Source organism: Hyperolius riggenbachi, chromosome 12 (assembly GCF_040937935.1).
Source record: "Hyperolius riggenbachi isolate aHypRig1 chromosome 12, aHypRig1.pri, whole genome shotgun sequence".
Taxonomy (NCBI): Eukaryota; Metazoa; Chordata; class Amphibia; order Anura; family Hyperoliidae; genus Hyperolius; species Hyperolius riggenbachi.
In genome coordinates this window covers 219,619,687-219,647,676 of record NC_090657.1, presented here as the reverse complement: position 1 = coordinate 219,647,676, position 27,990 = coordinate 219,619,687, and the positions used below count along the sequence as shown (strand labels likewise).

At 46.3% G+C, this 27,990-nt stretch overlaps 1 protein-coding gene across 3 annotated transcripts in view; it reads right to left on the bottom strand.

The window, feature by feature from the left end:
• Positions 1 to 340: 340 nt before the first annotated feature.
• Positions 341 to 27,990, bottom strand: part of PCYT2 (phosphate cytidylyltransferase 2, ethanolamine) — a 72,382-nt gene continuing 44,732 nt past the window's right edge. For 2 of the 3 annotated variants that reach the window (XM_068262354.1, XM_068262355.1), the window contains 4 exons: positions 25,042 to 25,107; positions 23,879 to 23,944; positions 14,608 to 14,696; positions 5,887 to 6,297 (listed from right to left, as the gene is read on the bottom strand). In XM_068262354.1, the coding sequence (XP_068118455.1) occupies positions 6,195 to 6,297; positions 14,608 to 14,696; positions 23,879 to 23,944; positions 25,042 to 25,107 (324 nt within the window). In that variant the 3' untranslated portion in view covers positions 5,887 to 6,194. Of the gene's footprint in view, positions 2,008 to 5,886; positions 6,298 to 14,607; positions 14,697 to 23,878; positions 23,945 to 25,041; positions 25,108 to 27,990 lie in introns of those variants that run through there. The other variant, XM_068262356.1, reaches the window with a different exon arrangement.

Genomic DNA, 27,990 nt, shown 5'->3' with positions numbered 1-27,990 from the left:
CTTACTGCACGCTTAGCGTGCCTTATCAGAGTTGATGTGCCTTATCAGAGTAGCATAGCGAGCGCTACAAACTTATGCCTGCTAATTGGCAATGACGAGAGCTCCACTCGTCCTGCCCTGAGCCCCTGCGGGTCCAATCACTTTACAGGACATTATCCCCGCACTTTGATTGGCCCAATAGGCTGCCTGTCACTTGACAGGAAACTTGACAGGCAGCCTATTGGGCCAATAAAAATGCGGGGATAATGTCCTTTAACGTGATTGGACCAGCAGAGGCTCAGGGCAGGACGAGTGCAGCTCTCGTCATTGCCAATTAGCAGGCATAAGTTTGTAGTGCTCGCTTTTCACGTTAACTCTGATAAGGCATGTTAACTCTGATAAGTGATTTGTTAAAGTGAATCAACCCCTTTGGAACCCAAATTTAATTAGAAAGGACCATTGTGCGTATCATTCTAAAAAAGATTCTTAGGATAGAAACGTACTGTTCCCGCAGATTAAAAGAATAGTAGAATAAAAGTTAGCATTGAAGGACATCATAATAAATAACACTTTACTTTTTGAATTAAGGCTACAACAAGGAAAAGGTATCTATTCTAGCCAGCTATGAATAACTGAAAGTAAAAGAAGTGATATATGAATTAGGCACACACGTTATGTCCTTCTGAGCTGAGCTCCGTTCAGTACAGTGTGACCAGAAATTCAAAGCACTCTCAAGCTCTTCTAGGGTGTCAAGACACTCAGGTTCTCCTCAGGGGTGGGGATTCCTGCCACACACGCCCATTTCCTTTTATCATGTGCACTCCCCCAAGGATGCACAGTAGCTTTTTTAAGTTTTCTCTTAAGGAAGCCCTGTTATAATGAGGCGTATGCAATCAATTATGCATCACAGGATCAGAGACTGACTCTCAGTTTTACAGCCATCCTCAGAGAGAATAAAAAAAAAATACACAGGACAAGTAACAATCTTCCGCAAGTCAGTCCGCACAGTTATCATACTTGAAGGATAAGCATTTAGGTTGCGGCATAAGCCCAGTTCTATCTTCTATGTAAATTCACAGCTGCTTCTCTATCAATATCAGCAAGCTCTACAAGCGAACAAAACTTAACCTAAACAACACAACGCAGAAAAACATCCCAACTCTCCATCAACCAATGTCAGAAATGCCTTCCCTGGCAACCCCTTTTCTAGGCTGAACCAAGGAACCTGATTGGATGCGACAGGCAACAGAAACATAAATAGTCTCTTTGCTGTCTTTGTCTTCTCCCCCTAGTGGCTACTGTAGGAAACACAGTGCCCACACTGACCTCCTGCAGAGAAGCAGAAACATTGGTATTAAAGCCCAGCTTCAAATCAGAAACCAAGAGATGTCATCATCGTTACATATCTTTTTTCTGCATGTCTTTTCTGCAAAGCATGATGGGAGCTGGCTATCTGGGCAGCAGTGAGTGGGTGGTTCCTTAGCCCTGAAACCTCCCTCAAAGACTAGTGTGCTGACTGACAGTATGCAGCAGCCTGCAGGCCCCGCCCCATTCCCAGCCTGAAGCAGAAGCAGGGCACCCTCCTAGACTAACAGCATTTGAAGGAAGAGCAGGGAACCTGCAATCATGTGACCAGATGGGTATTTGGCTGCTTTATCACAGCTGAAATGTGTCACAAGAGATGAAGGACTTGTCAAGGTACATAAACATGTTTTTTTTCTGACTTGCCCGGATTTAAGACTTTTTAAGTAGCACAGTCATTATCTACAAAGCTCCGCCCCTCTCCCCAAATTGGGGATCATAGGAGTTCTGACACATCAGTCTTGTTCTTCTTCATATTATTGTTCTTCAATTAAATAAATAAAACTTTCAATCAGCAGTAGATCAAGAAGTTACGCTATGTCTGAATTAAAATATTTAACAGGGCAGTGAAAGATTTACATCAAAAGCTTGTCGAGTTCTCCAACCAATCGATCGATCAATCATTTCTATAATCCCTACCTGGGACCCGCCAGAGTTTAACTCCATCTGTAGGACAAGACCAAAATCACTGTGAATTAAGATAAATAAGTGGTCCCAACAATGTGATTTTGGACAGATTGATAAAAAGTTAAAAGTGCCCAAACACAACCGAAAATCCCATATAAAAGCAAACCTGAAGTGTAAATAAACTTGTGATATAATGAATTGTTTGTGTCGTACAGCTAAGTAATAAAACATTAGTAGCAAAGGAAAATGTCTCATTATTTTCCAGTTCAGGAATAGTTAAAAAACTTGAGTTGTTATCTATGCAGAAGAGCTTTTGTGAAATCTTCCACCAACTGGATCGGATACAGTCCTGTTTTCTGACGGACTAAAACAGAAAATAAACAGTGATAGACAGCTTCAGATAAGGTTTTGCTGCAGGAAAGTTCAAAGGGGCATTATTTCTGCGAGTGTGGTTTTAAAACTGTAACAGAATTATGCAAAGTTATAAAAATAAAGCTATATAATTGAAAATAAAAATATGACATTTTCTTTGCTACTAATGTTCCTATTCATTAGCCGTACTACACATACTATTCATTATATCCTAAGGTTTTTTTTCCGCTTCAGGTTTGCTTTAAGGGATGCATGGATATGACACACGCTGGCTGAAGCAATCACTAGTGATAGTTTTGGCTGACAGTCTGACCTTTGTAGACATCCCATGTTCTGTGTTTGAGAAAACCCATGCGCACTGTAAATGGCTGGGTCTGATTGCTGTGTTCCTGTTGAGTGGGAGGAGCCTCCTGCTTATTCTCTCCCTCCCTATGCAGTGGCGCCAGAGTGCAAGATTCTGATTGGCTGCTGGGTAGACTGTCACCCGAAATCATCACAATTGATCATTTTGGGCGAGAAAGTCTAATGTCTGTATGGCCTACGTGAGTTGCAAATTAACCTCCCACAACAGATAAGGGGGACTGAGGTAGTGGGGTGCAGCAGGGAGGCGGTGACTGAGCTGGGAAGGATGAGGGAGGTCAGACCGGAGATTCATGTAAAACAGCAATATGGTGAAATAGGGTACCTGCAGGCCAACTCTCACCCCACAGTCACACAGAATGAACACAGAATGGCAGGTCCTCTTTAGAATGTCTGTCAAGTCAACGTTTGCACCTTCTGGTGTTTGGGCACCGTAACTAACCTGCTTAAAGCATACCACAACTGACATGTGGCATAATGAGATAGACATGGGTATGTACAGTGCCTAGCACACAAATAACTATGCTGTGTTCCTTTTTTTTCCTTTCTCTGCCTGAAAGAGGTAAATATCAGGTATGTAAGTGGCTGACTCAGTCCTGACTCAGACAGGAAGTGACTACAGTGTGACCTTCACTGATAAGAAATTCCAACTATAAAACACTTTCCTAGAAGAAAATGGCTTCTGAGAGCAAGAAAGAGATAAAAAAGGGGGAAATTCTTATCAGTGGGTCACACTGTAGTCACTTCCTGTCTGAGTCAGGACTGAGTCAGCCACTTACACACCTGATATTTACCTCTTTCAGGCAGAGAAAGAAAAAAAGGAACACAGCCTAGTTATTTCTGTGCTGGGCACTGTACATACCCATGTCTATCTCATTATGTCACATGTCAGTTGTGGTATCCTTTAACCACTTGTCACTAAAAGCAGAACTATACAGAGGAAACAGTAAGAAGATTAACATAGAACAAGCGTGAGGATAGACAACAATGATCACCAAGCTATAAGTGTTACCTGCAATAACGAGGACCCTGGCTTACTTGGTGGTCACATGACTCTCTGCTTCAGCATTGGCTGTTTGAGTAATGCACTGGGATGAGTCTTGTGACTGACCACCAGGGGGCATCCGTATCCTTGTTACTGCAGCTAAAAGGGAACTTCAAGTGAGAGGGATATGAAGGCTGCCATATTTGTTTTATTTTAACCCCTTCAGGACCTCAGGCTTACACCCCCCCCTAGTGACCAGGCCATTTTTCACAACACGGGGCTGTGCAGCTTTGTCAGCATGCTGCACAGCCCTACAACTCCGCACACACATGAATATTACCCCCTTTTATTGTCCTTAATAGGACACGCTTTATGGAGGACTCTGATCGCTGCTGCAATCTTTTTTTTTAAATTATTATTATTTTAAAAAGGCAAGGGTCCCTCCCTCCTTCCCCGTACTAAATCGCCATAGGACGGCGCCCGGCGCTGTTCCCCGCCTCTCACAGGCATCAGCCTATGAGAGGGAAACACATTAGAGCCGCTCTGAGGGACAGCCGAGTGTCCTCCGTAAACAAAGGGGATTTCTTTCCCCTTTCGGCTCTGATCGTGGAGCGGAGCTCCATGAGGGAACAATTGCGCATGCGCATTCCCTGGTAAACTGCAGCTCCAGAACTTGACGCCAATCGGCGTTAGGCTGCAGCCGTGGTCACGCCCATTGGCGTGACGCGGTCGATAGGTAGTTAAACACCAGTTGCCTGGCTATCCTGCTGATCCTCTGCCTCTAATACTTTTAGCCATAGACCCTGAACAAGCATGCAGCAGATCAGATGCTTCTGACAAAAATCTGACTGGATTAGCCACATGATTGTTTTAAGTGTGTGATTCAGACACTACTGCAACCAAAGAGATCAGCAGGGCTGCCAGGCAACTGGTATTGTTTAAAAGGAAATACATGTGGCATCCTCCATATCCATCTCAGTTCAGGTTCCCTGTAAGGAGGCCACACATGGGTCCGTTTCCAGATTATCATAAAAATGATAATATCTGATGGTTTTTATGTCAAAACCTACCGCAGAGATCAGTGCAGATATGACAGGATTTGTCCGATGATCCAATCGAAATCTTTGAAATCTGCTGCCTGAAATTCCTCCGTACTGTGCAATGCAGTACAGAACAATCAATTGTAATTCATTTGAAATGAAATTTTCTGACCCGTCCAATCACATTTTCGATTGATCAGATCCTGCAAAATAGGGCCAAGTCACATGGACGACTAACTCACTAGTAATTAGATCTATTGAAGTCTAGTTGCAGTAACTAACTGCTATGACCCATCATCAGGACTGAGTTATCCATGCGATGGGCCTTCATCAATCGATTGATCGATCTTTAGAGCAGAAGCAGATTTCAGGCAGATTCAATCAGTACCATCGACATGGCATACAATCTGTTATTTTATCGAGCCATGTATGGCCAACCTTTCTTTCTCATCTACTTGATAACCATCTCTAACCTCACACATGTTCAATTTTAAAACAACTTTGTTTTAGCACATATTTCTTTATTACTTAAAAGCACACCTGAAGTGAGAGGGATGTGGAGGCTGACATATTTATTTCCTTGTAAATAATACCAGTTCTCTGGCTGTCCTGCTGATCTTTCTGGCATCAGTAGTGTCTGAATCAAATACTTGAAACAAGCATGCAACTAATCCAGTCAGACTTCAGTCAGAAACACCTGATCTGCTGCATGCTTGTTCAGGGGCTGTGGCTGAAAGTATTAGCGGCAGAAGATCAGCAGGACAGCCAGGCAATCTGCATTATTTAAAAGGAAATACATATGGCAGCCTCTTTATCCTTCTCACTTCAGGTGCCCTTTACAGTAAACCTGAGATGTAAATATATATATATATAACATACATACATGAGGCTTCCTCCAGCCCCCTTCAGGCTCATCTGTCGCTCGCCGTCCTCCTGGGCCGTCTGGATCCTCCACTAGGTGGCCCGGTAATTTAGCCAGTCAAGGGAACTAAGCATGCGCGGCTCTGCCACACGCACCCCGTCGCGCTACCACTGCTGGAAGCCTTCTGATCGCTCCTGGCAACGGGAGTGCGACAGGGGAGTGTGATGGACTGCGCTAATTAACCCTAACTGGCTGAATTACTGGGCCATCTAGAGGATGATCTAAGCGGCCTGGGAAGACGGCGAGGGGCCAATGAGCCTGACCGGGGTTGGAGGAAGCCCCAGGTAAGTGTATAAATATATTTTTTTACATCTCTGGTACACTTTAAGATCAAGGCTCTGCTTCGCAGAGAACCAAAGACAGAAGCCGTTTCCCACCAGGCCACGCCCCCTGTAGTTATCTGTGTGTAGTGCAGTCTCTGCACAGAGCCCGGTGTCGGGCGTACTGCAGGCGATTAGATGTTAGGTGCAGGACTGAGGAGGAGTGTGTAGTGTTATTGGTGAGTAAGGAGGCGGGTAAGTATGTATATATAGGGGATGAGGGAGGCCTAGTTGTGCTGTTCCTCTAGGATTTTCCCTCGCCTCTGCTGGGCCTCAAACACCGCCAGTTCCTTGGCCTCCTTCTTCTGGTTCCGAGCCTCATACTCTAACCTGCGGGATGACATCATCACAAGCCTCGTCAGAAAGATGTACACAGGCAGACATACACCTCATGTCAGAGGAACAAACGCCATACGGCAGCAGTGATTGTTTCTAACAACGAAACATTAGTAAAGCGCTTTTCTACCATAGGACACAAAGGGCATAAGCTTGTCTCAGATCAGTACATAGTGATGTGCACAGGGGAAAAAGTGATGTGGTCAGAAATGCTTTTCAGTTCTGATTTAAATGTGTCCAGGGTTGGAGCTGTCTTGATTAAGTTTGGCAAGGCATTCCACAGGGTAGGGGTAGCATGAGTGAAAGCTCCGCCTCCAAAGGTTTCATTAATTTTTCCATTTACTAAAGGTGGTACAAGATTTAGAAAATGATCAGATTTTTTAGATCGTACTGTATGAAAACAGAAAAGCAAGTAGGTCCAACCGATCGTGAACGATCACATTATTTATCAATTCCTTAGGGCGACCATAATTGAAATCTACTCCCCCTATTTGGAAGCCATTCTCTGCCAGGGCATAGTTTTAACCAGTTCCCCACAGCTGCATCGTGTATATCCCCCCCCCCCCACCCCCCCACTGGCAGAGTACTGAGTAGTGTTCCTCATTCACCAATCACAGTGCCAGTAGTGAATGATGATCCGGCATCAATGCCTCGTCATTTAAAGCTCCTCACCACTTCCTGTGTGCTGTTCAGTACACAGGCTAGTATGGGGACATCTAGTGGGCATAAACAATAATACACCTTCAAATTTTAATAAACAACCCCCCCCCCTAATTTTAACCCCTTTTTTCTCCCTCCTATCTATATAACTATAGTTATTGTTAAAAAAAGAAAATAAAAAAAAGAGATATTTCTGTGCAGCAGCCTATCTTTTTCAAGTGTTGCTCCCCATGTGCAGTCTCTCCATTCCATTTCCATCCTCCTCTTCCATATCCAGCTACCTTCTTAGGGCCCTGTTCCAATGAATAGTGATACGAATGCGGCTACCTCTCTACATCACATCACTTCCGCTGCTGTTCGCGTCACTTCCGCATGGGAAGAGTCAGAAGTTTATGGAGGGGACGGCGGGTGGAGGCGGCTGTGCGAGAATCTGCAGCATCGGAAACTGTTCCATTGCCGTGCATTGGTTTTAGGACACCCGTGGTGCGATGCGGCTATGTAGCCCCATTGCACCGCATGTAATGGAAACGGGCCCTTACGCAGCAGCTGCCCTAGGCAGAAGCCCACTCGGCCTTTGCAGAAATAAGGTCTTGATTTTAGGGTATATATATATGTTACTTCTGTTCTACACTTTTCTCAACTAGACTGCCCAGGAAAAAAACCTGATAGTGTGTTTATTTTTAAAAGTGGAATTTTGAAAGTGATGATCTGGATGTAAAAAAGCAATATAAATGTCAACCTAAATAGACCTCTACGTGTCCCACCCTATTAAATACAGCCCCTTATAGCTGGTAAAAATATATTTTAAAGAGTCTCTTAAAATTCCGCTTTTTATTTCAAAAATGTGTTTAACATAATTCCCCCCCCATCCCTCACCTTTGTGCTCCCCTTCCTGCCTCTCCCCTCCAGCGTTTTTAAGTGTCGGGCCCGGCGGCGAAAGTGGGCGGAGACTTTCTGCGTTCCAGTCGCATGGGACGCTCCGCACTGTGTGCGGCTAGTCTGGTCTTCTAGCCGCACACAGAGCGGAGCGTCCCATGCGACTGGAACGAGGTAAGTCTCCGCCCACTTTCGCCGCCGGGCCGACACTTAAAAACGCTGGAGGGGAGAGGCAGGAAGGGGAGCACAAAGGTGAGGGATGGGGGGGGGGGAGATGTCCGCCCATCCCCGCTGTCCCCATAGCTCGCCTTCCCTGCTCTGCTCCCTCCGGGTGGGGGCACACCTGGCTACCTGGGCACATATACCCCTGACTACATATACTGGGGACATATACACCTGCCTACATATACTGGGGACATATACCTCTGACTACATATACTGGGGACATATACACCTGCCTCCATATACTGGGCACATATACACCTGCCTACATATACTGGGCACATATACACCTGCCTACATATACTGGGGACATATACACCTGCCTACATATACTGGGGACATATACCCCTGCCTACATATACTGGGGACATATACACCTGCCTACATATACTGGGCATATATACCGCTCACTACATATACTGGGGACATATACACCTGCCTACATATACTGGGCACATATACCCCTGACTACATATACTGGGGACATATACACCTGCCTACATATACTGGGGACATATACCCCTGCCTACATATACTGGGGACATATACCCCTGCCTACATATACTGGGCACATATACACCTGCCTACATATACTGGGGACATATACCCCTGCCTACATATACTGGGGACATATACCCCTGCCTACATATACTGGGGACATATACCCCTGCCTACATATACTGGGCACATATACACCTGCCTACATATACTGGGGACATATACCCCTGCCTACATATACTGGGGACATATACCCCTGACTACATATACTGGGGACATATACCCCTGACTACATATACTGGGGACATATACCCCTGCCTACATATACTGGGGACATATACACCTGCCTACATATACTGGGCACATATACCCCTGCCTACATATACTGGGGACATATACACCTGCCTACATATACTGGGGACATATACCCCTGCCTACATATACTGGGGACATATACCACTGACTACATAAACTGGGGACATATACCACTGACTACATATACTGGGGACATATACCCCTGCCTACATATACTGGGGACATATACACCTGCCTACATATACTGGGGACATATACCCCTGCCTACATATACTGGGGACATATACACCTGCCTACATATACTGGGGACATATACCCCTGCCTACATATACTGGGGACATATACACCTGCCTACATATACTGGGGACATATACCCCTGCCTACATATACTGGGGACATATACACCTGCCTACATATACTGGGGACATATACACCTGCCTACATATACTGGGGACATATACCCCTGCCTACATATACTGGGGACATATACACCTGCCTACATATACTGGGGACATATACCCCTGCCTACATATACTGGGGACATATACCCCTGCCTACATATACTGGGCATATGTACCCCTCGCTACATATACTGGGGACATATACACCTGCCTACATATACTGGGGACATATACCCCTGCCTACATATACTGGGGACATATACACCTGCCTACATATACTGGGGACATATACCCCTGCCTACATATACTGGGGACATATACACCTGCCTACATATACACCTGCCTACATATACTGGGGACATATACACCTGCCTACATATACTGGGGACATATACCCCTGCCTACATATACTGGGCATATGTACCCCTCGCTACATATACTGGGGACATATACACCTGCCTACATATACTGGGCATATATACCCCTGCCTACATATACTGGGCATATATACCGCTCGCTACATATACTGGGGACATATACACCTGCCTACATATACTGGGGACATATACCCCTGCCTACATATACTGGGGACATATACACCTGCCTACATATACTGGGGACATATACCCCTGCCTACATATACTGGGCATATATACCCCTGGCTACATATACTGGGGACATATACCCCTGCCTACATATACTGGGGACATATACCCCTGCCTACATATACTGGGGACATATACCCCTGCCTACATATACTGGGGACATATCCCACTGGCTACATATACTGGGCACATATACCCCTGGCTACATATACTAGGCATATATACCCCTGGCTACATATACTGGGGACTACTATAATCATGGCTACTTATACTGGGGACACCTATAGACCTGGCTACCTATGCTGGGGGTACCTATTTTGGGGGAACTGCTGTCAGATTATCTGCATTTTTTTGGAATCGCTGTTATGTATTTTGGGGAACAGCTGCCAGATTATGTGTATTTTGGGGAACTGCTGCCAGATTGTGTATGTTTGGGGGACCACTACTGCCAGATTATATGTCCTTTGGGTGTTACGTGTATTTTGGGTGATCCGCTGCCAGGTTTCGCGTATTTTGGGGAACTGCTTCCAGATTATGTGTATGTTGGTGGAACTGCTGCTGCCACATTGTCCATTTTGGGGGAACCACTTCCATATTATCTGTATTTTGGAGGAACTTCTACCAGATTATGTGTCTTTTTGGTGAAATGCTGTCAGATTACATCAATTTTTGGGGGATACACTACGGCAGAGCTCAAACTTCCTTGGCAGACCTTTTACATCACTGCTAAGGTCATGTATATTTGGCCCCACCCATGACCACGCCCACGGTGTGCTTGACCACGCCCATTTTTTGGCGCGCAGAGGTTCTACAGGTGAGTCCACTCACTTCTTTTCCCAGGACTAGACCCCTGGTTAGGGGAATGATGTTATACACATTTTTTTATATAAAAAGCGGAATTTTAAGAGACTTCAGAGTCTCTTTAACCTCCTGGGCGATAATCCCGAGCTCAGCTCGGGCTATACCGCCGCGGAGGATTTCTCAGGCCCTGCTGGGCTGGTTTTGCATTTTTTTTTGTTACTTTTTTTGTTGCTAGCTTGTAACATCCGATCACCGCCAATCCGCCGCTACGTTATAGGCCCCCCCGCCGAGACCCCGTGCACAACCTGGCCAATCAGTGCCAAGCAGCGCTGAGGGGTGGATCGGGACTCCCTTTGACGTCATCACGATCGTCGCCATGGCGACGGGGGAAGCCAAACAGGAAATCCTGTTCTGAACGGGATTTCCTGTTTGCGCTGATCGCCGGAGGCGATCGGAAGGGGTGGGGGATGTACAGCGGCTATCATGTATAGCTAGCGCTAGGCTAGCTACATGATTAAATTAAAAAAAAAAAAAAGTGCTGCCCCCCTGGCGATGTTATTGTATCGCCCAGGAGGTTAAGTGATGTGATGTCAAGAAGGAGAACAGATGGGGGCTGCACAACAGGGATCACAGGTTAAAGTGGACTTAAACTCTTCTGCAGGATAGACTGAACAACATACAGAAATCCACCCTGTATGTATTGAGAGAGTTTAGTCTAATTCCCCCTCACCTGTGACTAATCACAAGCTGTAATTCCATCTTCCAGCTGTGTCAGCCCAGAAATCTCGGCAGAGCAGCTAATATGTAAACACAGGATGTTAACCCTATGCCTGCTTCCATGAAAGCAGGAAGTAAACACACTGCAGATTTATTGCAGGATTTCTATTAGCTGTAACAAAACTCCAGGATGGAGCGCTGGCAGCCCCCGTACAGCAATATTTACAACCTGCACTCCTGCGCAGGATGCGGTATCAGCATTCCGATCAGCTCAGGCAGAAATAGCCGATCAGATCCGCTCTACTGCAAAGACGACTCACACCTGCACAGACGACTCACACCTGCACAGACGACTCACACCTGCACAGACGACTCACACCTGCACAGACGACTCATACCTGCACAGTAGAGCGGACCTGATCGGGCTCGGCTATTTCCACCTGAGACGAACACAAAGCCGCTGCTGCGCCTGCTACTGCGCCTGCGCATAGCTTGTTGGCGGATTGTTGGGGAGCCACTGATGGATCTCCGAAGCTCAAGAGGATGGGGGAAGATTCCTCAAGCTTCACCCTCCCGAGGTAAATATCCCCCAGGGGCAGTTTTTGTTTTCTTACCGATTCGCTTTTTCTGCTGTTGCTTATCTTTTAGAGCAGAGAGGAAGTTCAGAGTTCAAGTCCGCCTTTTACAACATGATATGAGGATGTACAGAGGCGCCAAAAGGATAAAATGTGCTAAAAAGTTTAAAACATTCAGGTGGCGGTGGTGGACCAGCCACACCAAAACATACACGATGCTGTCGCTTAAGGTAGTAATAATTTATTCACATACTCCTAGATAAAACTGCAACGCGTTTCACGGGTACAATCCCGCTTCATCAGGCAATAAACAACCGGAATTTCACACAGCTCTAGGTCCAATAACAGCTTGGCATCTCTGCGACATCCGGTTGTTTATTGCCTGGTGGAAGGGTGGTACACCCTCTTTTCCTCTATCTACAGAGAGCGACATCTTAGTCTTGAGTGAGGACAGGCCTAATCTCCCCACCTGCCTATACAGTGGTTTCCTCGAGGGTAACCCAGGTTTGTAAGTATAATACTTACGATTCATTATTCTTCCCTGTTCCAATACATACTACACTATATTGGGCTCTCGGTTTTCTGCTTTATTTTACAACATGAAAACGCCACTGATCACGTGACTTCACATAGGTTTTAGGCGTCAGCCAGCCAACTGGTTTGCAGCTTGGGAATTGTCCAATCAAATGCACTTCCTGTTCATGTTCATTGGCCCAGCTCCAAACCGCAAACAATCTGCATGTCAGCTGGAATCATAAGCATGTCACTGACCATCTCTGGTCCTGCATGAGTAGAGTGATGTACCTCTAAAGCAGTGCGCATTTCACAAGTGGGTTGTGAAAGGACACCCGAGGTGAAAATAGACTGACAAGATAAACAATTGTATCTATCTTCCTTCTGCTAAAAATTACTTTTTTTTACATATCCCACAGGTTTATTTTATATTTAAATCCACTTTTTTAAGTTTTTACTGTTTGATTGTTTCTGTTCAATGACACATTCATTGAAGTATGCCAGAGCTAAAATCTATTAACTATTGACCCTTTCTATCGCTTTCCTGCTTTCAGAAGCCATTTTCTGCTAGGAAAGTGTTTTATTGCTGTAATTCCTTATCAGTGAGGGTTATGCTATAGTCTGACCCGGACAGAAACTGTCACTTGCATACCTGATATTTAACTCTTTCAGGCAGAGAAAGAAAAAAATGAACACAGCATAGTTATTTGTGTGCTTGGCACTGTACATACACATGTCTATCTCATGGCACATGTCACCTCAGGTATCCTTGAAGCCCCATCCTGTTTATCTGTAGGATTTCCAATATAGCCTCAGTGCTGTAATAATCTCTTCACCCCGAGATTCCACCCACAGATCCTGTGTTCCCTGCAGCAGTCCAGTGCATAAAAAACCTCACAAGTGGCCACCACTACATAAAAATGAGATGGAATCAGGTACTAAAATCTTAAAGTGTACCTGAGATGAAAACAGTCTTGGGTTCCATACTTACCTGGGGCTTCCTCAAGCCTCTTTGAGGCCGCCTGGTCCCCTGCCGTCTCCCTGGGTGGCTCCTGCCCCCCTGCTGGATGGCCCGTAGCCTAGCAGAGTAGCGCTTCATTGCGAATGCATGTCCCAGTCGCGCGCACGTCACTGTTGTGTTCCCGTAGTTACCAGTGCAGATGCAGAACGCTTCCAGCTATGAGGGCATGCGGGCAGACAGGCATGCGCGATGAAGCGTGACTCAGCCAGGCTATCAGGCCGACCAGCAGGGGACAGGAGCTAACCAGGGAGTTGGCGAGGAACAGAGTCGCCTCAAGGGGGCTTGATGAAGGCCCAGGTAAGTATGGAACCTGAGACGTCTTTCGCCTCAGATTCCCTTTAAAAGACAACAAAGGTGACAAGTGACATGATGAGATAGACATGTGTATGTACAGGGCCATGCACACAAATAACTATGCTGTGTTCCTTTTTTTCGTTCTCTGCCTGAAAGAGTTAAAAAACAGGTATGCAAGTGACAGTTTCTGTCTGGGTCGGACTGGGTCAGACTATAGCATTACCCTCACTGATAAGTGATTATAGCCATAAAATATTTTCCTGTCAGTAAATGGCTTCTGAGAGCAAGAAAGAGATAAAAAAGGGTCAATTCATAGATTTGAGCTCTGGCATACTTCAATGAAGGTGTCATTGAGGAGAGACAATGAAACTCAAAAAACTTAAAAACTAGATTTAAACATAAAATAAAACTGTGGGATATCTAAAAAAAAAGTCCTTTTTAGGAGGAGGAGGATGGATACAATTGTTTTTCTCATCAGTTTATTTTCACCTCGGATGTCCTTTAAGCCAAAATGCATTTATTAGTACACACACACACAACACTTGAGGGTAACAGATCACTCACATTGTGGGTCCTTGCAGACAGGACCCTTTTACATCAAATCACATGTAAGTGAACATAAAGTGCCAGTGCAGATCAGTAAAAACTTGCCCACTCTCCAACCCGACCGGTTTCGGCCTTCCAGTATCATCAGGGGTGACACCGGGAGGCCGAAACCTATTGGTTTGGAGAGTGGGTACGTTTTTGCTCTGCTATGTTATTTACACGATTGCCATATTTCCTGTTGTCTTTTCTAGATGCCTGACCTGTTTTTGATGATCCTCTGCACGATGTCGTCAGTCGTCAGGTTATTCTCGCTGTTTATTGTCTGGAAAATGCCGCGGCTCTTCGGCTCCTGAAATACAAAAGAGCGGCTCTAGTGTTATAAAGACACAATATAATTCAACAATAACTTATTGACATTTTTACCCACTTTTCCACTAAATAAAAGCCTGGTGCTCGACACTTCAAAAACAATGGGGATAAGTGACTAAAAGGCTGGGAAACAAACCCTGGGAACATAAGAGATCCAGGAAATCAAGGTGTGAAGGATGTAGTAATAATAGTAGTAATAATAGTAGTAATAATAATAATGGTTTTGGCCCAGACTTTGGCTACGATTTATCCAGTGCTCTCCCTCTTTTCCGGTCAGCAGAGACGGATTATGCTGAAATGGGGCCCTAGGAAGGTGCCCACTTTTGATGGCCACCTGGATTTTTTTGTAAGATTTGGTAGTGGCTAGTGTCAATCGGCTCGTAGTTTCTCTCCAGGCCCTAGGCACCTGCCTTGTGGATAGTGACCACTGTCAGCATGCACACAGCTTATGTTGGTACATGTGGATATATTTTGTTAGCTCCCACGGGGGTTTAGTTTGACGCACTATCTGTCCCAAGAGAGGACGTTAGGATACAAGTTTCTAATCCCTTGATAGGCTTGACATACTAAATGCTTGCATGTTTGTACTATGCATGTTACAGGGCCAGCGTTAGGGCACGTACCAACACTGGAGAACCTATACGTGGTGTATGTGACTATGCAAGAAGCTTTATCCTTGTAACTAAGACCTCGGCTTTTAACTTAGCTGTAGGGATAGCATTGCTTCCTGCATGATTTGTATGAAAAAATTTGCATAAGAGTGTGCGGGGGGTTAAATGACTTTGGGAGAATTCTGCCACGTGGTGTATTGTTGGCACAGGCTTGGGGTCGATTTGGACTCCTATGCCCACCAAATCCAAATGAGGTGCGGGGGGCAGGTTCACAATGTCAGTCATCAGTAGAGATCAATGGGAGACGAAGATCCCCCATCTGGCAGCCCCTCATATGGTAGTGGAAGATTCTGCAAATATTGCGTAGTGCAACCATGGCAACATGGACCAACACCTTCTGGATGATGTCCCATTCTTATTCCAAACCACATCCTGCTCTGTAGACTAACACCGGACAGAAGGTTAGCTCCCCCTTCAGCCAAAACCTCCAGCACCACAGCCGAAAACCGAATCCAAGCAGGCTGGCCACATCCTCATCCAATAGCCACATTCACAACAAGGCGCAATGGTAGGGGGAACTCAGTGGCTGTTACAACTTCCCGGAAGTCAGTGAACTTGGCCCTAGATAGCGCAATAGGTATGCCAGATTTCTACGGTGATGCAGTAACCATTTCTAGAAACATCTAAATGACGTGTGTGTGTGGTGTGTGTGTATGTGTGTGTGTGTGTGTGTATGTGTGTGTGTGTATGCGTGGTGTGTGTATGTGTGGTGTGTGTATATGCGTGGTGTGTGTCTGTGTGGTGTGTGTGGATGTGTGTGTGTGTTGTGTGTGTGTATGTGTCTGTGTGGTGTGTGTATGCGTGGTGTGTGTATGCGTGGTGTGTGTGTGTGTGTGTGTGTATGTGTATGTGTGTGTGTGTATGCGTGGTGTGTGTATGTGTGTGTGTGTGGATGTGTGGTGTGTGTGTGTGTGTGTATATGCGTGGTGTGTGTCTGTGTGGTGTGTGTGGATGTGTGTGTGTGTGTGTTGTGTGTGTGTGTGTATGTGTCTCTGTGGTGTGTGTATGCGTGGTGTGTGTATGTGTGTGTGTGTGGATGTGTGGTGTGTGTGTGTGTGTGTATATGCGTGGTGTGTGTCTGTGTGGTGTGTGTGGATGTGTGTGTGTGTGTGTTGTGTGTGTGTGTGTATGTGTCTCTGTGGTGTGTGTATGCGTGGTGTGTGTATGCGTGGTGTGTGTATGTGTGTGTGGATGTGTAGTGTGTGTGTGTGTGTGTGTGGATGCGTGGTGTGTGTGTGTGTGTATGTGTGGTGTGTGTGCGTGTGTGTATATGCGTGGTGTGTGTATGTGTGTGTGGATGCGTGGTGTGTGTGTGTATGTGTGGTGTGTGTGCGTGTGTGTATATGCGTGGTGTGTGTATGTGTGTGTGTGTCTGTGTGGTGTGTGTGGATGTGTGTGTGTATGTGTCTGTGTGGTGTGTGTATGCGTGGTGTGTGTATGCGTGGTGTGTGTATGTGTGTGTCTGTGGTGTGTGTGTCTGTGTGTGTGGTGTGTGTGGTTTTGTTGCCATTATCACCTCTCCATTATAAAACCTTTTTCTGATGGGAAACAAATGTGATTAAAGCGTTGATTGGACATAGTTTGATCAGTGTATGGATGTCTATCAAAGCACTCTGACTCCCAATCGATTTCAGCATGAATTCTTTCGGGAATCAGCCTAATGACAACGCCACACCCAAGTGAAGATGTACCTCCCCTGAATACTTACCGTCGGTGTCTGCCTCTGTCTCCATCCTCTTCCCCACACGCTTGCGCCCCACGTGGTTGCTAGGGTATACGTGTGAAAGTGTGTGATGTCACACACGCTCCCATGTGTAATACACTGGCAATCACATGGGGTATGTGTGTGTGGAAGAGGGCGGAGACAGTGGCGGACAACAACAGGTTAAGCAATCAGGCATGAGCACAGGATGGGGCACATTTTACACTAGAGGGGACAGCGACAAGGATTCTGTCACATTCGTCCCGATATCACACGCCGTTACCACCGTGCACCCGATCACGACAGCCCAAGATTTTGCAGAATGTCCGACCGATACATGCAACCAATTTTAGCCCGTAATTTGTGACATCGTTGATCGGGCGTGCTCTTGGCAGTACCGATTCTCATTTGATTTGATTACAAATCTCAAATTGGACGGTCATTTGGTCGCCAAGTCGAGTAATGTATGGGCACCTTTAGGGCGTTCAAAGGTGGCGTTTGAACACGCGGCAGCATCTTTGCTAACACAGCCAATAATTCAACAAGTATCAGCAGCAGAGGATCGTCAAAACAGCCAGGAAAGTAGCCACTGTTTTCCAGTCACTCCAACGAGACTCAAGTGACGCTAACCAGCGTTTGATGTAAACACAGACATATTACAATCACAACAATCCAATAAAGCTCCATTCCAACAGCCCCGAGGGGGAGAAATACAGAGATGAGAAATGAAATGAAGTTTTATAAACCTGAGAATAAAAGTGATGTCTAATTGACTCTCCAGCCCCGCAGGCGACGCGTTCACAAAGCAAGCGGAGGAAATGTGACTTTATGAAAATGTATAAGCGGAAGGGAGAGAAACGACGTGAATTATAAAACCGCTGCCGTTCAGCAGGATGGTTACCACTGGGCCGAGACATCTATAAAGACAATATTCTGCAAACCACCTCTGAATTCTTTTGCGGGCAAATTCACTGTCCAATTCGATCATTTTATGGAATCTGTGGAAAATTGACAACACGGCCGCCCAATCAATTTTTCTATTGATTTTGGGCTGGAATCAGTTGAAAGGATCGATCGGGAATGCTGGTAAAATCTTGGTTGAAAGGGCTCAATGGGGTCAGGGCCGGGCCGAGGCATAGGCTGGAGAGGCTCCAGCCTCAGGGCGCAGTGTAGGAGGGGGCGCACAATTCATTCAGCTGTCATTCCCAATTGTGTTTGAAGCAGAAAGAAATAAGAAAATGGGATACATGACAGTGACTGCAAGCCATAACTAGAGATTAAGGGGTTGGGGGCCCTGGGGCATCGATTAGTCTAATAGCAATCAGTGTGTGAAGGCTGGGGTGGGAGGGATGGAGGAGGAGCCTCTTAGTGTAATAGCAATCAGTGTGTGACGGCTGGGGTGGGAGGGATGGAGGAGAGGCCTCTTAGTGTAATAGCAATCAGTGTGTGAAGGCTGGGGTGGGAGGGATGGGGAGGGGCCTCTTAGTGTAATAGCAATCAGTGTGTGGCGGCTGGGGTGGGAGGGATGGAGGGGCCTCTTAGTCTAATAGCAATCAGTGTGTGAAGGCTGGGGTGGGAGGGATGGAGGAGGAGCCTCTTAGTGTAATAGCAATCAGTGTGTGGCGGCTGGGGTGGGAGGGATGGAGGGGCCTCTTAGTCTAATAGCAATCAGTGTGTGAAGGCTGGGGTGGGAGGGATGGAGGAGCCTCTTAGTGTAATAGCAATCAGTGTGTGACAGCTGGGGTGGGAGGGATGGAGGGGCCTCTTAGTGTAATAGCAATCAGTGTGTGAAGGCTGGGGTGGGAGGGATGGAGGAGGAGCCTCTTAGTGTAATAGCAATCAGTGTGTGACAGCTGGGGTGGGAGGGATGGACGAGGGGCCTCTTAGTGTAATAGCAATCAGTGTGTGAAGGCTGGGGTGGGAGGGATGGAGGAGGGGCCTCTTAGTGTAATAGCAATCAGTGTGTGAAGGCTGGGGTGGGAGGGATGGGGAGGGGCCTCTTAGTGTAATAGCAATCAGTGTGTGGCGGCTGGGGTGGGAGGGATGGAGGGGCCTCTTAGTGTAATAGCAATCAGTGTGTGAAGGCTGGGGTGGGAGGGATGGAGGAGGAGCCTCTTAGTGTAATAGCAATCAGTGTGTGAAGGCTGGGGTGGGAGGGATGGAGGGGCCTCTTAGTGTAATAGCAATCAGTGTGTGACAGCTGGGGTGGGAAGGATGGAGGAGGAGCCTCTTAGTGTAATAGCAATCAGTGTGTGACAGCTGGGGTGGGAGGGATGGAGGGGCCTCTTAGTGTAATAGCAATCAGTGTGTGACGGCTGGGGTGGGAGGGATGGAGGGGCGCACTTTGCTGTCTCAGCCTTGGGTGCTGAAGGACCTTGTCCCGCCTCTGAATGGGGTGCATGGCAGTAATGGCGTTTGATATAGCGACGACCTATGGACCCCCAGCCGGTATCCCCCACCATGTGCTCCCTATGCCTATATGCAGTGTATAAAGGCTCCCCTGTCCGCTGGCATGACTCCAGGCTTCCTCCGGTTTACTCCATCATCGAGAGCGCTACAGTACCACATGACTCTGCACATGTGCCAAGTGTTACAGGTGCTCACAGTGATGGCGGACACCTGAAGAGGCCAGGAGCCGTGCACCGGTGGAAGGCGGGCCCTTATGGGCATGGGGAAGGGTGGGAACACACATGTACACTTTGGGGGGGCAGCCAGGTAGGTGGTGGCACTAGTCCAATTTCTGATGGATCGGTGTGCTGTGTGTAGGTAGAGATGGCCCAGCCTTGGAGAACTCATGGAGAAGCACATGATCAGTTTGATCAGCTGATAGATTTGTAAGCATCTGATTTGCTGGTCATGATCATGTGTTAAACCAGGAAGTCATCACAGCAAATCAGAGGCTTACAAATCTATCAGCTGATCAAACTGATCATGTGCTTCTCCATGAGTTCTCCAAGGCTGGGCCATCGCTATATGTAGGCAGGCAAAAGATCTATCTCTGAGGAATCTATTTCATGGTTGACCTCTCCATACATCAAGTACTGTATGAGTACCTTAGGGCCCTGTCACACTAGGGCGGTGCATCAAACTGAAGCACCGCTACCGCAGCTTAATGTAGCCCTATGAGGAAGTTCACACTTCCCACGTTGCGGTACGCTGCGCCTGAAGTACCTAATTTGATGCTGGCGCAGAACTATGTTACTGTGCGGGATCCACGGCGAGCTGCGTCGGCCCGGAATTCATGTTAGTGTATGGGGACGCTGGGTTTTTTAAAATTTGACGTCACAACATCGCAGCGTGCATGCACAGAAGCGTACCTTTACCATGCTCTTCTGTGCAACTTCCGCATACCCCGAAGCAGGAAGTGGCCGCAAGTGTGTGTCACTTCCTGCTTAGCTGCTGGCCAGACAGGGAACTAACTAACGAACTAACTAGTACTAACACAGTGTTCTCTGAAGGCCTGTTTGGTGGTGCGATGCGGTGCTATGGGCGCCACGCACCACATTGCTAAAGCCAGTTTACAGTGTGAAACCAGCCTTAAAGTGAACCAGAGATGAAGCACCTTCATGTATTTTACCATATATATCAGTGGGAAGATTAGAGAAAACACCTACCCTGCTTTCTGTTTCATTCTTTACTGCTCAGCTTGCTTGTTATCAGCCCTGATAAAATCCCTGGATGAGCATTCAGCCTGGCTTTGCTCAGGAATCATTATAGCTGAGTCATTATAGCAGAGCCAGAAGGGGGCAGGCTTGAGCTTGAAAAGACATCAGAGAAGACAAACTCGACTATAATGATTCCTGAGCAAAGCCAGACTGAATGCTCAGTTGGGGATTTTATCAGGGCTAATTAGAAGGAAGCTGAGCAGTGAAGGATGAAACAGAGAGCAGGGTCGGTATTTTCTCTAATGTTCCCACTGATCTATATGGTGAAATACATAAGGATGCTTCGTCTCTGGTTCACTTTAAGGGTTTACTCCAGTTTCGTACAAAAATCTCTTTATTGTGAACCAAAGTACAAAACCGTACATTTTCTTATGTGAAAACTGCTTGGGAATGTGATTGTTTGCTCCATAGCTATTTTCAAGAGAAATATATGCAAATCACAACTGTTCCTAAGCATGTCAGGAGGAAATCCATTGGTGTCTGGAGGAATGTCCTCCCCTTTGTCCTTTCAAGACTCCCTATTGGTACTTTCCTGTGATCGATGGCTAAACTGACAAAAAAGGTACCTCATGTCACTTTACTAACTTCCACTTTGCCTTATTACATCTTACTAAACTGTAAGCGTAAGAGCTCAATTCAAGGGAAAAAATAGTTTAGGAGAGGGTGGTGGTGAAAGGTGAGAACCTCTTCTGGATTTCCTATTGTAACAAGGAGGAAAGATGGGTTGACAGACGCCGCCTGCCACCTTTTCAGGATTTTTATTGCCATCTGGCATCCTCATCTGTGAGAATTCTGCGTGGGTTTCCTCCAGGCACTCCAGATTTCTCCCACATCCCAAAAACATACAGATAAGTTAATTGGCTTTCCACTAAATTGGGCATAGACTCACTGGAGATAGGACTATGACTACGGTAAGGTTAGACAGTGAGCTCCTTTGAGGACAGTCAGTGACATGACTATGTACTCTGTACAGTACTGTGGAAGATGTCAGTGCTATTTAAATACACACCTTATTTACTCGCGTATAAGCCTAATTTTTTCAGCACAACTAATGTGATGAAAAGTTACACCTGTAACGACTGGTGTCAGCTAAACAGATTTTCTGATTATTGGTGATCTGCAGTATCACCAATAATACAGACGCTATACCTGATTATGTGGTGATCTGCAGAATCACCAATAATGCTAGTATAGCCAGACACAGGACTACCAAGGTGAGATAGTGTTTGTTGCAACAGTAATGAGGAAGATAAGGTCTCCCAAGGAGCGGGAGACTACAGACAATACTGCAGCCAAGGATCATCTGAAGAGCAGGTGAGTCTGGCTGTACAACAGTAAAGGAGCCCCTGAGGAGCAGGAGCTACTGGGGTGCTGCAATGTTGATCGCCTGAGAAGCAGGCGATTCAGACAGTACTGAAGCCAGTGGACACCTGAGGAGCAGGTGCCACCGGTAGCTGCAAGGTAATCACCTGAGGAGCAGGTATTTGCCAACAGTACTACAATAAAGCTTCACCTGAGGAGCAGGTGACTGCTACACATCCCTCACCAGTGGCTAGGCCCACTGGCGAGGATAGCGAGGTCAGACAAGCAGAGTAGGCAATGTAAATCAGATAGGCAGAGGTACAGAGTCAGCAAGCAGGAGAATAGTCAAGGAAGGCAGAAGGTCATAACAGATAATACAATGTAATTAGTACTTTAAGCTATCAACAGAATCTGGCTAAGTGTGGATTCCCAGCTCCGGCTGGTTCTGGCACACTTTGGGATCTGAATAAGGTCTGAGCGCTCACACGTAAGCATTCGCAACAGTAGACACCGGGCAACTGACAGTCTGGTACTATATATACTAAGTTGCTCCGCAGCGCCGCCCCAGCCACTCAGCCAATCCGAAGTACTGTTGGAGTCAGCTGACTTGACAGATCAGCTGACTCCCCTTCTACTCGCATAAAGGTCCTGTTGCCTGGCGCACGCGTGCGCGTAGCCCTCAATCTATGTGCAATGGAAGGACCAGGCAGATCACTAGCATGAAACTGCACGGCAGAGGCCACCGGCTGATACGCGGAGACAGCCGCCATGCCGCCTGTCTCCGCGGCGGCATCTCCGCTATTCCTTACAACACCCCCCCACCTCCCCTTCGGCTTCAATGCGAGTCAGTGGAGCAGAACGGATGGTGGAGCAGGGTTTGTTACTGGCAGAGGAGTGTAAGGATTGTGCACTAGTGATCCTGCTCTTGCCAGCTGGCTCCCTGCTGTGTCCGTGCCCCCCCCATCCCCCGCAACATGGTGTGCAGAGTGTGCTGCTGAAGACTACCTGTGTCCCCTGGCTTGTGGAGCGGAGCGTGCAAACATCGTGTCAGCGGTGCAATGATTGGGGATTCTTCCTGTGTGGCAATTGCTGTGTCTCATATCTTAAGACACATCTGTATCATCCTTGGAGTACATCTGACTACTGTGGAGGGGGCTTATACATGAGTCAATGACTTTTTCCTGGGATTTGGGAGGAAAGTGGGTACCTCGGCTTATATGTGAGTATATACAGGTAATAATAATATTGTAGTAGTATATAAGACTGTGACTATGGTAGGGATTAGATTGTGAGCTCCTCTGAGGACAGTCAGTGACATGACTATGTACTCTGTACAGTGCGGCAGAAGTTGACAGTGCTATATAAATACATTATAATATGGTATGACTGTGACTATGGTAGGATTAGATTGTGAGCTCCTCTCAGGACATCAGAGACATGACTATGTACTCTGTAATGTGCTGCAGAAAATGGCAGTGCTATATAAGTATCAAAAAATAATAATTACCATAATTTCCTGTCCAGACAGGAAGTGGGGAAATCTCTCAGAGCGTGACAGAGACAGAAACATTTTTGATAATGTGGGGAAAGTTCAAACCACCTACTACTACTACTCCAAGGTAGTCCCAAGGTTAGGACTGAGCAAACATCTCCTTTAACAGGGACACAAACAGCATTAAAACTGTGAGAAGTTCTGAGTTACCTTTCATGCTATCCTAAACTATGTTTAGAAAGTTCCTGCAAATGGACATACCAAAAAGTCTTTTATTTTATTACGGTACATAGGTAACATTTTCAGAGCATCGTCACATCTGAGACTCACCGCATAGGGGTCAGACCCATCCCGGTCTGGTAGTACTTCCGTCTTCCCATGACACACCAGATCAACCTGAAGAGAGGAATATATTAGTGATGCAGATGACTGAATCAGGCTGTATCCACCTCTGACCCACCTGGGTTCTCATATATAATGAAGCACCCTATGCAATCTGCTTAAAATGGAAGTACTTATGACATTTACTCCCATTCTCCCCTTTTGGTATTTATGATGATGGGTGTATTAATGATGGGTGTATTTTTTAAAAAATAATAATAAGGAATCTTTTTTTGCTGCTGAGGCAAGGTATCAGGTGCAGTGCTAGTCATGCTGGGAGCCGATAAGCATCTCTCTCTATAGGGTATCAGGTGCAGTGCTAGTCATGCTGGGAGCCAATAAGCCTTCCTGATAAGAACAAGGGTTCCAGGGGGAAACACAAGACTCATGTAGCAGAGCCCTGAGACAGCTCACAGTAGTATGCACATACCCCCCTGGAGCCCCCTCCAGGATGATAATTTTTTTCTTGTAAAGGATAAAAATGCTCAGGGTCACACAGTGTCATGCAGAGACAAACACTTGCATAGGTGTGCACTCCCACAGCTAATGAGCATATTCAGGAGGGAGGGGCTGGAGGAAGGAGCTGGCTGGCAATTGACACATGCCAACCAGCATATGGAGGCAAGACATAAAAATGGCGACATCTGAAAACGAAAATTATAATTTTATTTCTTTATTTTAGAGTACTAACATGTATGTTTTATGTACTGTAACATTGTAGAACTCAGGTCCACTTTACAATTCTCAGCTGGTATGTAATGTACAAAGTTTGCCTCTTGGTGGCAGTGTGGAGATATTTGCCAATTTGTTTGGGGCCTGTAGGTAGCCACTAAAGTGCAGTCATATTCATAAGCATTTACCAGTGATCTCCACAATGGGCAATAATCACTAGCCATTGCCATAGCCATAAAGTGGTGATCAGCATGAGGTGAAAAGTCCAGTTTTGTTTTTTTGCCCTCTGAAGGAGCTAAGAGATAACTTATGTGTGCAAGTACAGTAATCTGTTCCCCCAACTGTGTTTCCAGCACCAATCAGGCTTGGTCTGTTTGTAGAAGTCCCCAACGCCACCAATGTCTTCTGCTCACACTAGATTCCAGAGAACCAGGACTTACCTTGAAATGGTCCAGTAGATCGGCAGTGACTGAATAGGGCGCACCAATGACAACTTCAGAAACATACTGCATGAGTAAAAGAAAGGGGGACATTTTAGGAACAGGAGACTAGGAGGTTGATTCACACAGCTTTTCTCATTAATTATCTCAACTTATGCCCAGTACACACCATATCATTTTCTGTTAGATTTTTCTGTTAAGGTGCTCTTACATCAGGCGACTTGGCGGCCGATCGACCATCCAATTCGATTATTATAATTGGATGAAAGTCGTTGCTGCCAAGTGCATACCCGACCGACAAAGCCACCAATTTCGGCACAGAAATTGGTCGCTTTGTCTATTGCGCATGCTGCAAGATGTCGGGACGAAGTTGCTTGGTCGGGTGTGCGGCGGTACGGCGGCAATTTCCGAGTGAGCGATGAGACGACGAAACCCCCGCCGCACTGCATAAATGTGCCCCCTTCTCCGTGCTCGGCTCCTCCAGCTTCACTGAACTTCCTGTCCCGGCAGGAAGTTTAAAAAGTAGAGCGCCCTCTACTGTTTAAACTTCCCCAGCAGGAATTTCAGTGAAGCTGGAGCCCTGGAGCTGAGCACGGAGAAGAAGACAGCGGAGACCGGGGGAGTCGCGCCGGCCGGATCAGGTAATGTATGCGGGGGGTTGTGGAGGCGGCAGCACCACCACAGATTGTGATTGGTTACATGTGGAAATCGATTCACAATCTGTTTGCAGTAAAGGCAGCCATACGATCCCTCTCTGATCAGATTTGATCACAGAGGGATCTATCTGTTGGTCGGATCTGATGGCAAATCGACCAGTGTATGGCCACCTTTAGCTTTTCGGTAAGATTTTCTATAATTAGATTATTTTCTGTAAAGTACTGGTAGACACTGGTCATTGTCTCTGGTGCATTGTCTTCTGGTTATCTCCTGCTGAGTAGAACAATGCTTAATTGCTAGGCAGATAGACGGTTATCCCTAGTACACACCATACAATTTTCTGTAAGATTTAAGGCCCATACACACGTCGGATTTTTCCGAACGACGGGTCGTTTGAACGTCCCGTCGTTCAGTCGTCCGCACGCCAAATCGGGTGTGTGTACAGTCTGTCGTTCGGGTGATAAGACTGGCCTTTAGCGATCCGCCTGTCGTTCGGAAAAATCCGACGTGTGTATGGGCCTTTACCTGCCATATAGATAATATCCAGCATGTTGGAAATGATCTATCTAACCATCTATCTGCTGTGCAATTAGGCATTGTTCTACTCAGCAGGAGACAATGCACCCGAGACAATGACCAGTCTCTACAGAAAATAATCTAATTACAGAAAATCTTAAAGAGAATCTGTATTGTTAAAATCGCACAAAAGTAAACATACCAGTGCGTTAGGGGACATCTCCTATTACCCTCTGTCACAATTTCGACGCTCCCCGCCGCATTAAAAGTGGTTAAAAGCAGTTTTAAAAAGTTTGTTTATAAACAAACAAAATGGCCACCAAAACAGGAAGTAGGTTGATGTACAGTATGTCCACACATAGAAAATACATCCATACACAAGCAGGCTGTATACACCCTTCCTTTTGAATCTCAAGAGATCATTGTGTGTTTCTTTCCCCCTGCAGTTCTCATGCACTGAAGTTTCAGGCTGCTCTTTTCTTCCTGCAAACAGCTTTGCCCTTGTCTGAATTTCCTCAGTATGTGAAAGCCCAGCCAGCTCAGAGGACGATTTATCCAGCTTGTAAAAGATAAGAGAGAAGCTGCCCTAATCTAAATAAAGCACAGGCAGTGTGCATAGAGGGGCCTGGAAGGGGGAGTTCATAGCAGAACCACAACACTGAAGAACTTGGCAGCCTTCCAGACACAGGCTGACAAGTCTGACAAGGGAAAGATACATTGATGTATTACAGAGACTGATAGCAGAAAGTGCTGCAGTAAGCCAGAACACATTAGAATAGCTTTTGGAACTTGTAGGATGATAAAAAACAGGATGCAATTTTTGTTACGGAGTCTCTTTAAGCCCAATCTACACGATACGATTCTTTATACGATTTAATTACGATTCTATTTACGATCCGATTAAATCCAACATGTCCGATCAGGATTCGATTCAATTCGATTCGCCATTGCAAACCAATAGCAAATCGAATTGTATCGAATCGAATCCTGATCGGACATGTCGGATTTAATCGGATCGTAAATAGAATCGTACTCGAATCGTATAAAGAATTGTATCGTGTAGATTGAGCTTAACAGAAAATCTAACAGAAAATGGTATGGTGGAAAACATGTTGGAAATGATCTATCTGGCAGGTAAAACAGAAAATGGTATGGTGTGTACTAGGCATTACTTATTTTCCACCTAAACTGTAAGGAGAGCTAATACATGAGATAAACAGATAAGGTGAGGATGCATGAGATGAACAGACCAGGGCCCAAATGCAATTTACTCTCTCCCGAGTTTTCTCAGAGGAGATCATTTTTCAACTTCTTTTTTTTTAAATTACTTTTCAGTTTTTTTTAAATCAAAAAAGTGCCAAAACGTTGGCGACAAAGCGTCATCAAAATTATTTGGAGTATATTCTTGCTTGCTGGGGGCTTAAAAGGCATTTCGTTGGCAAGGTGTGAAAATATCACTGAGGAGAAAATGTGCGAGATAAACAGTTAAAGGAGTCATCAAGCAAGTAATAGTACCCAGAGAACTACTTACCTGGGGCTTCCTCCAGCCCCGGCAGCCGCTATGTCCCTCGCTGCAGCTCTGCTCTCGGTGTGCAGGACGACCTCCAGGTCATCATCTGCTGCCCCTGCACGAGCACCCCTGTCCATCACCTCCATGTGGTCCAGAGTGTACTGCGCAGGTGCAGGAGAAGACACCTGGCGGGGCACCGTCGGGAACCGGAGAGCAGAGCTGCAGCGAGGGACATAGCGGCTGCCGGGGCTGGAGGAAGCCCCAGT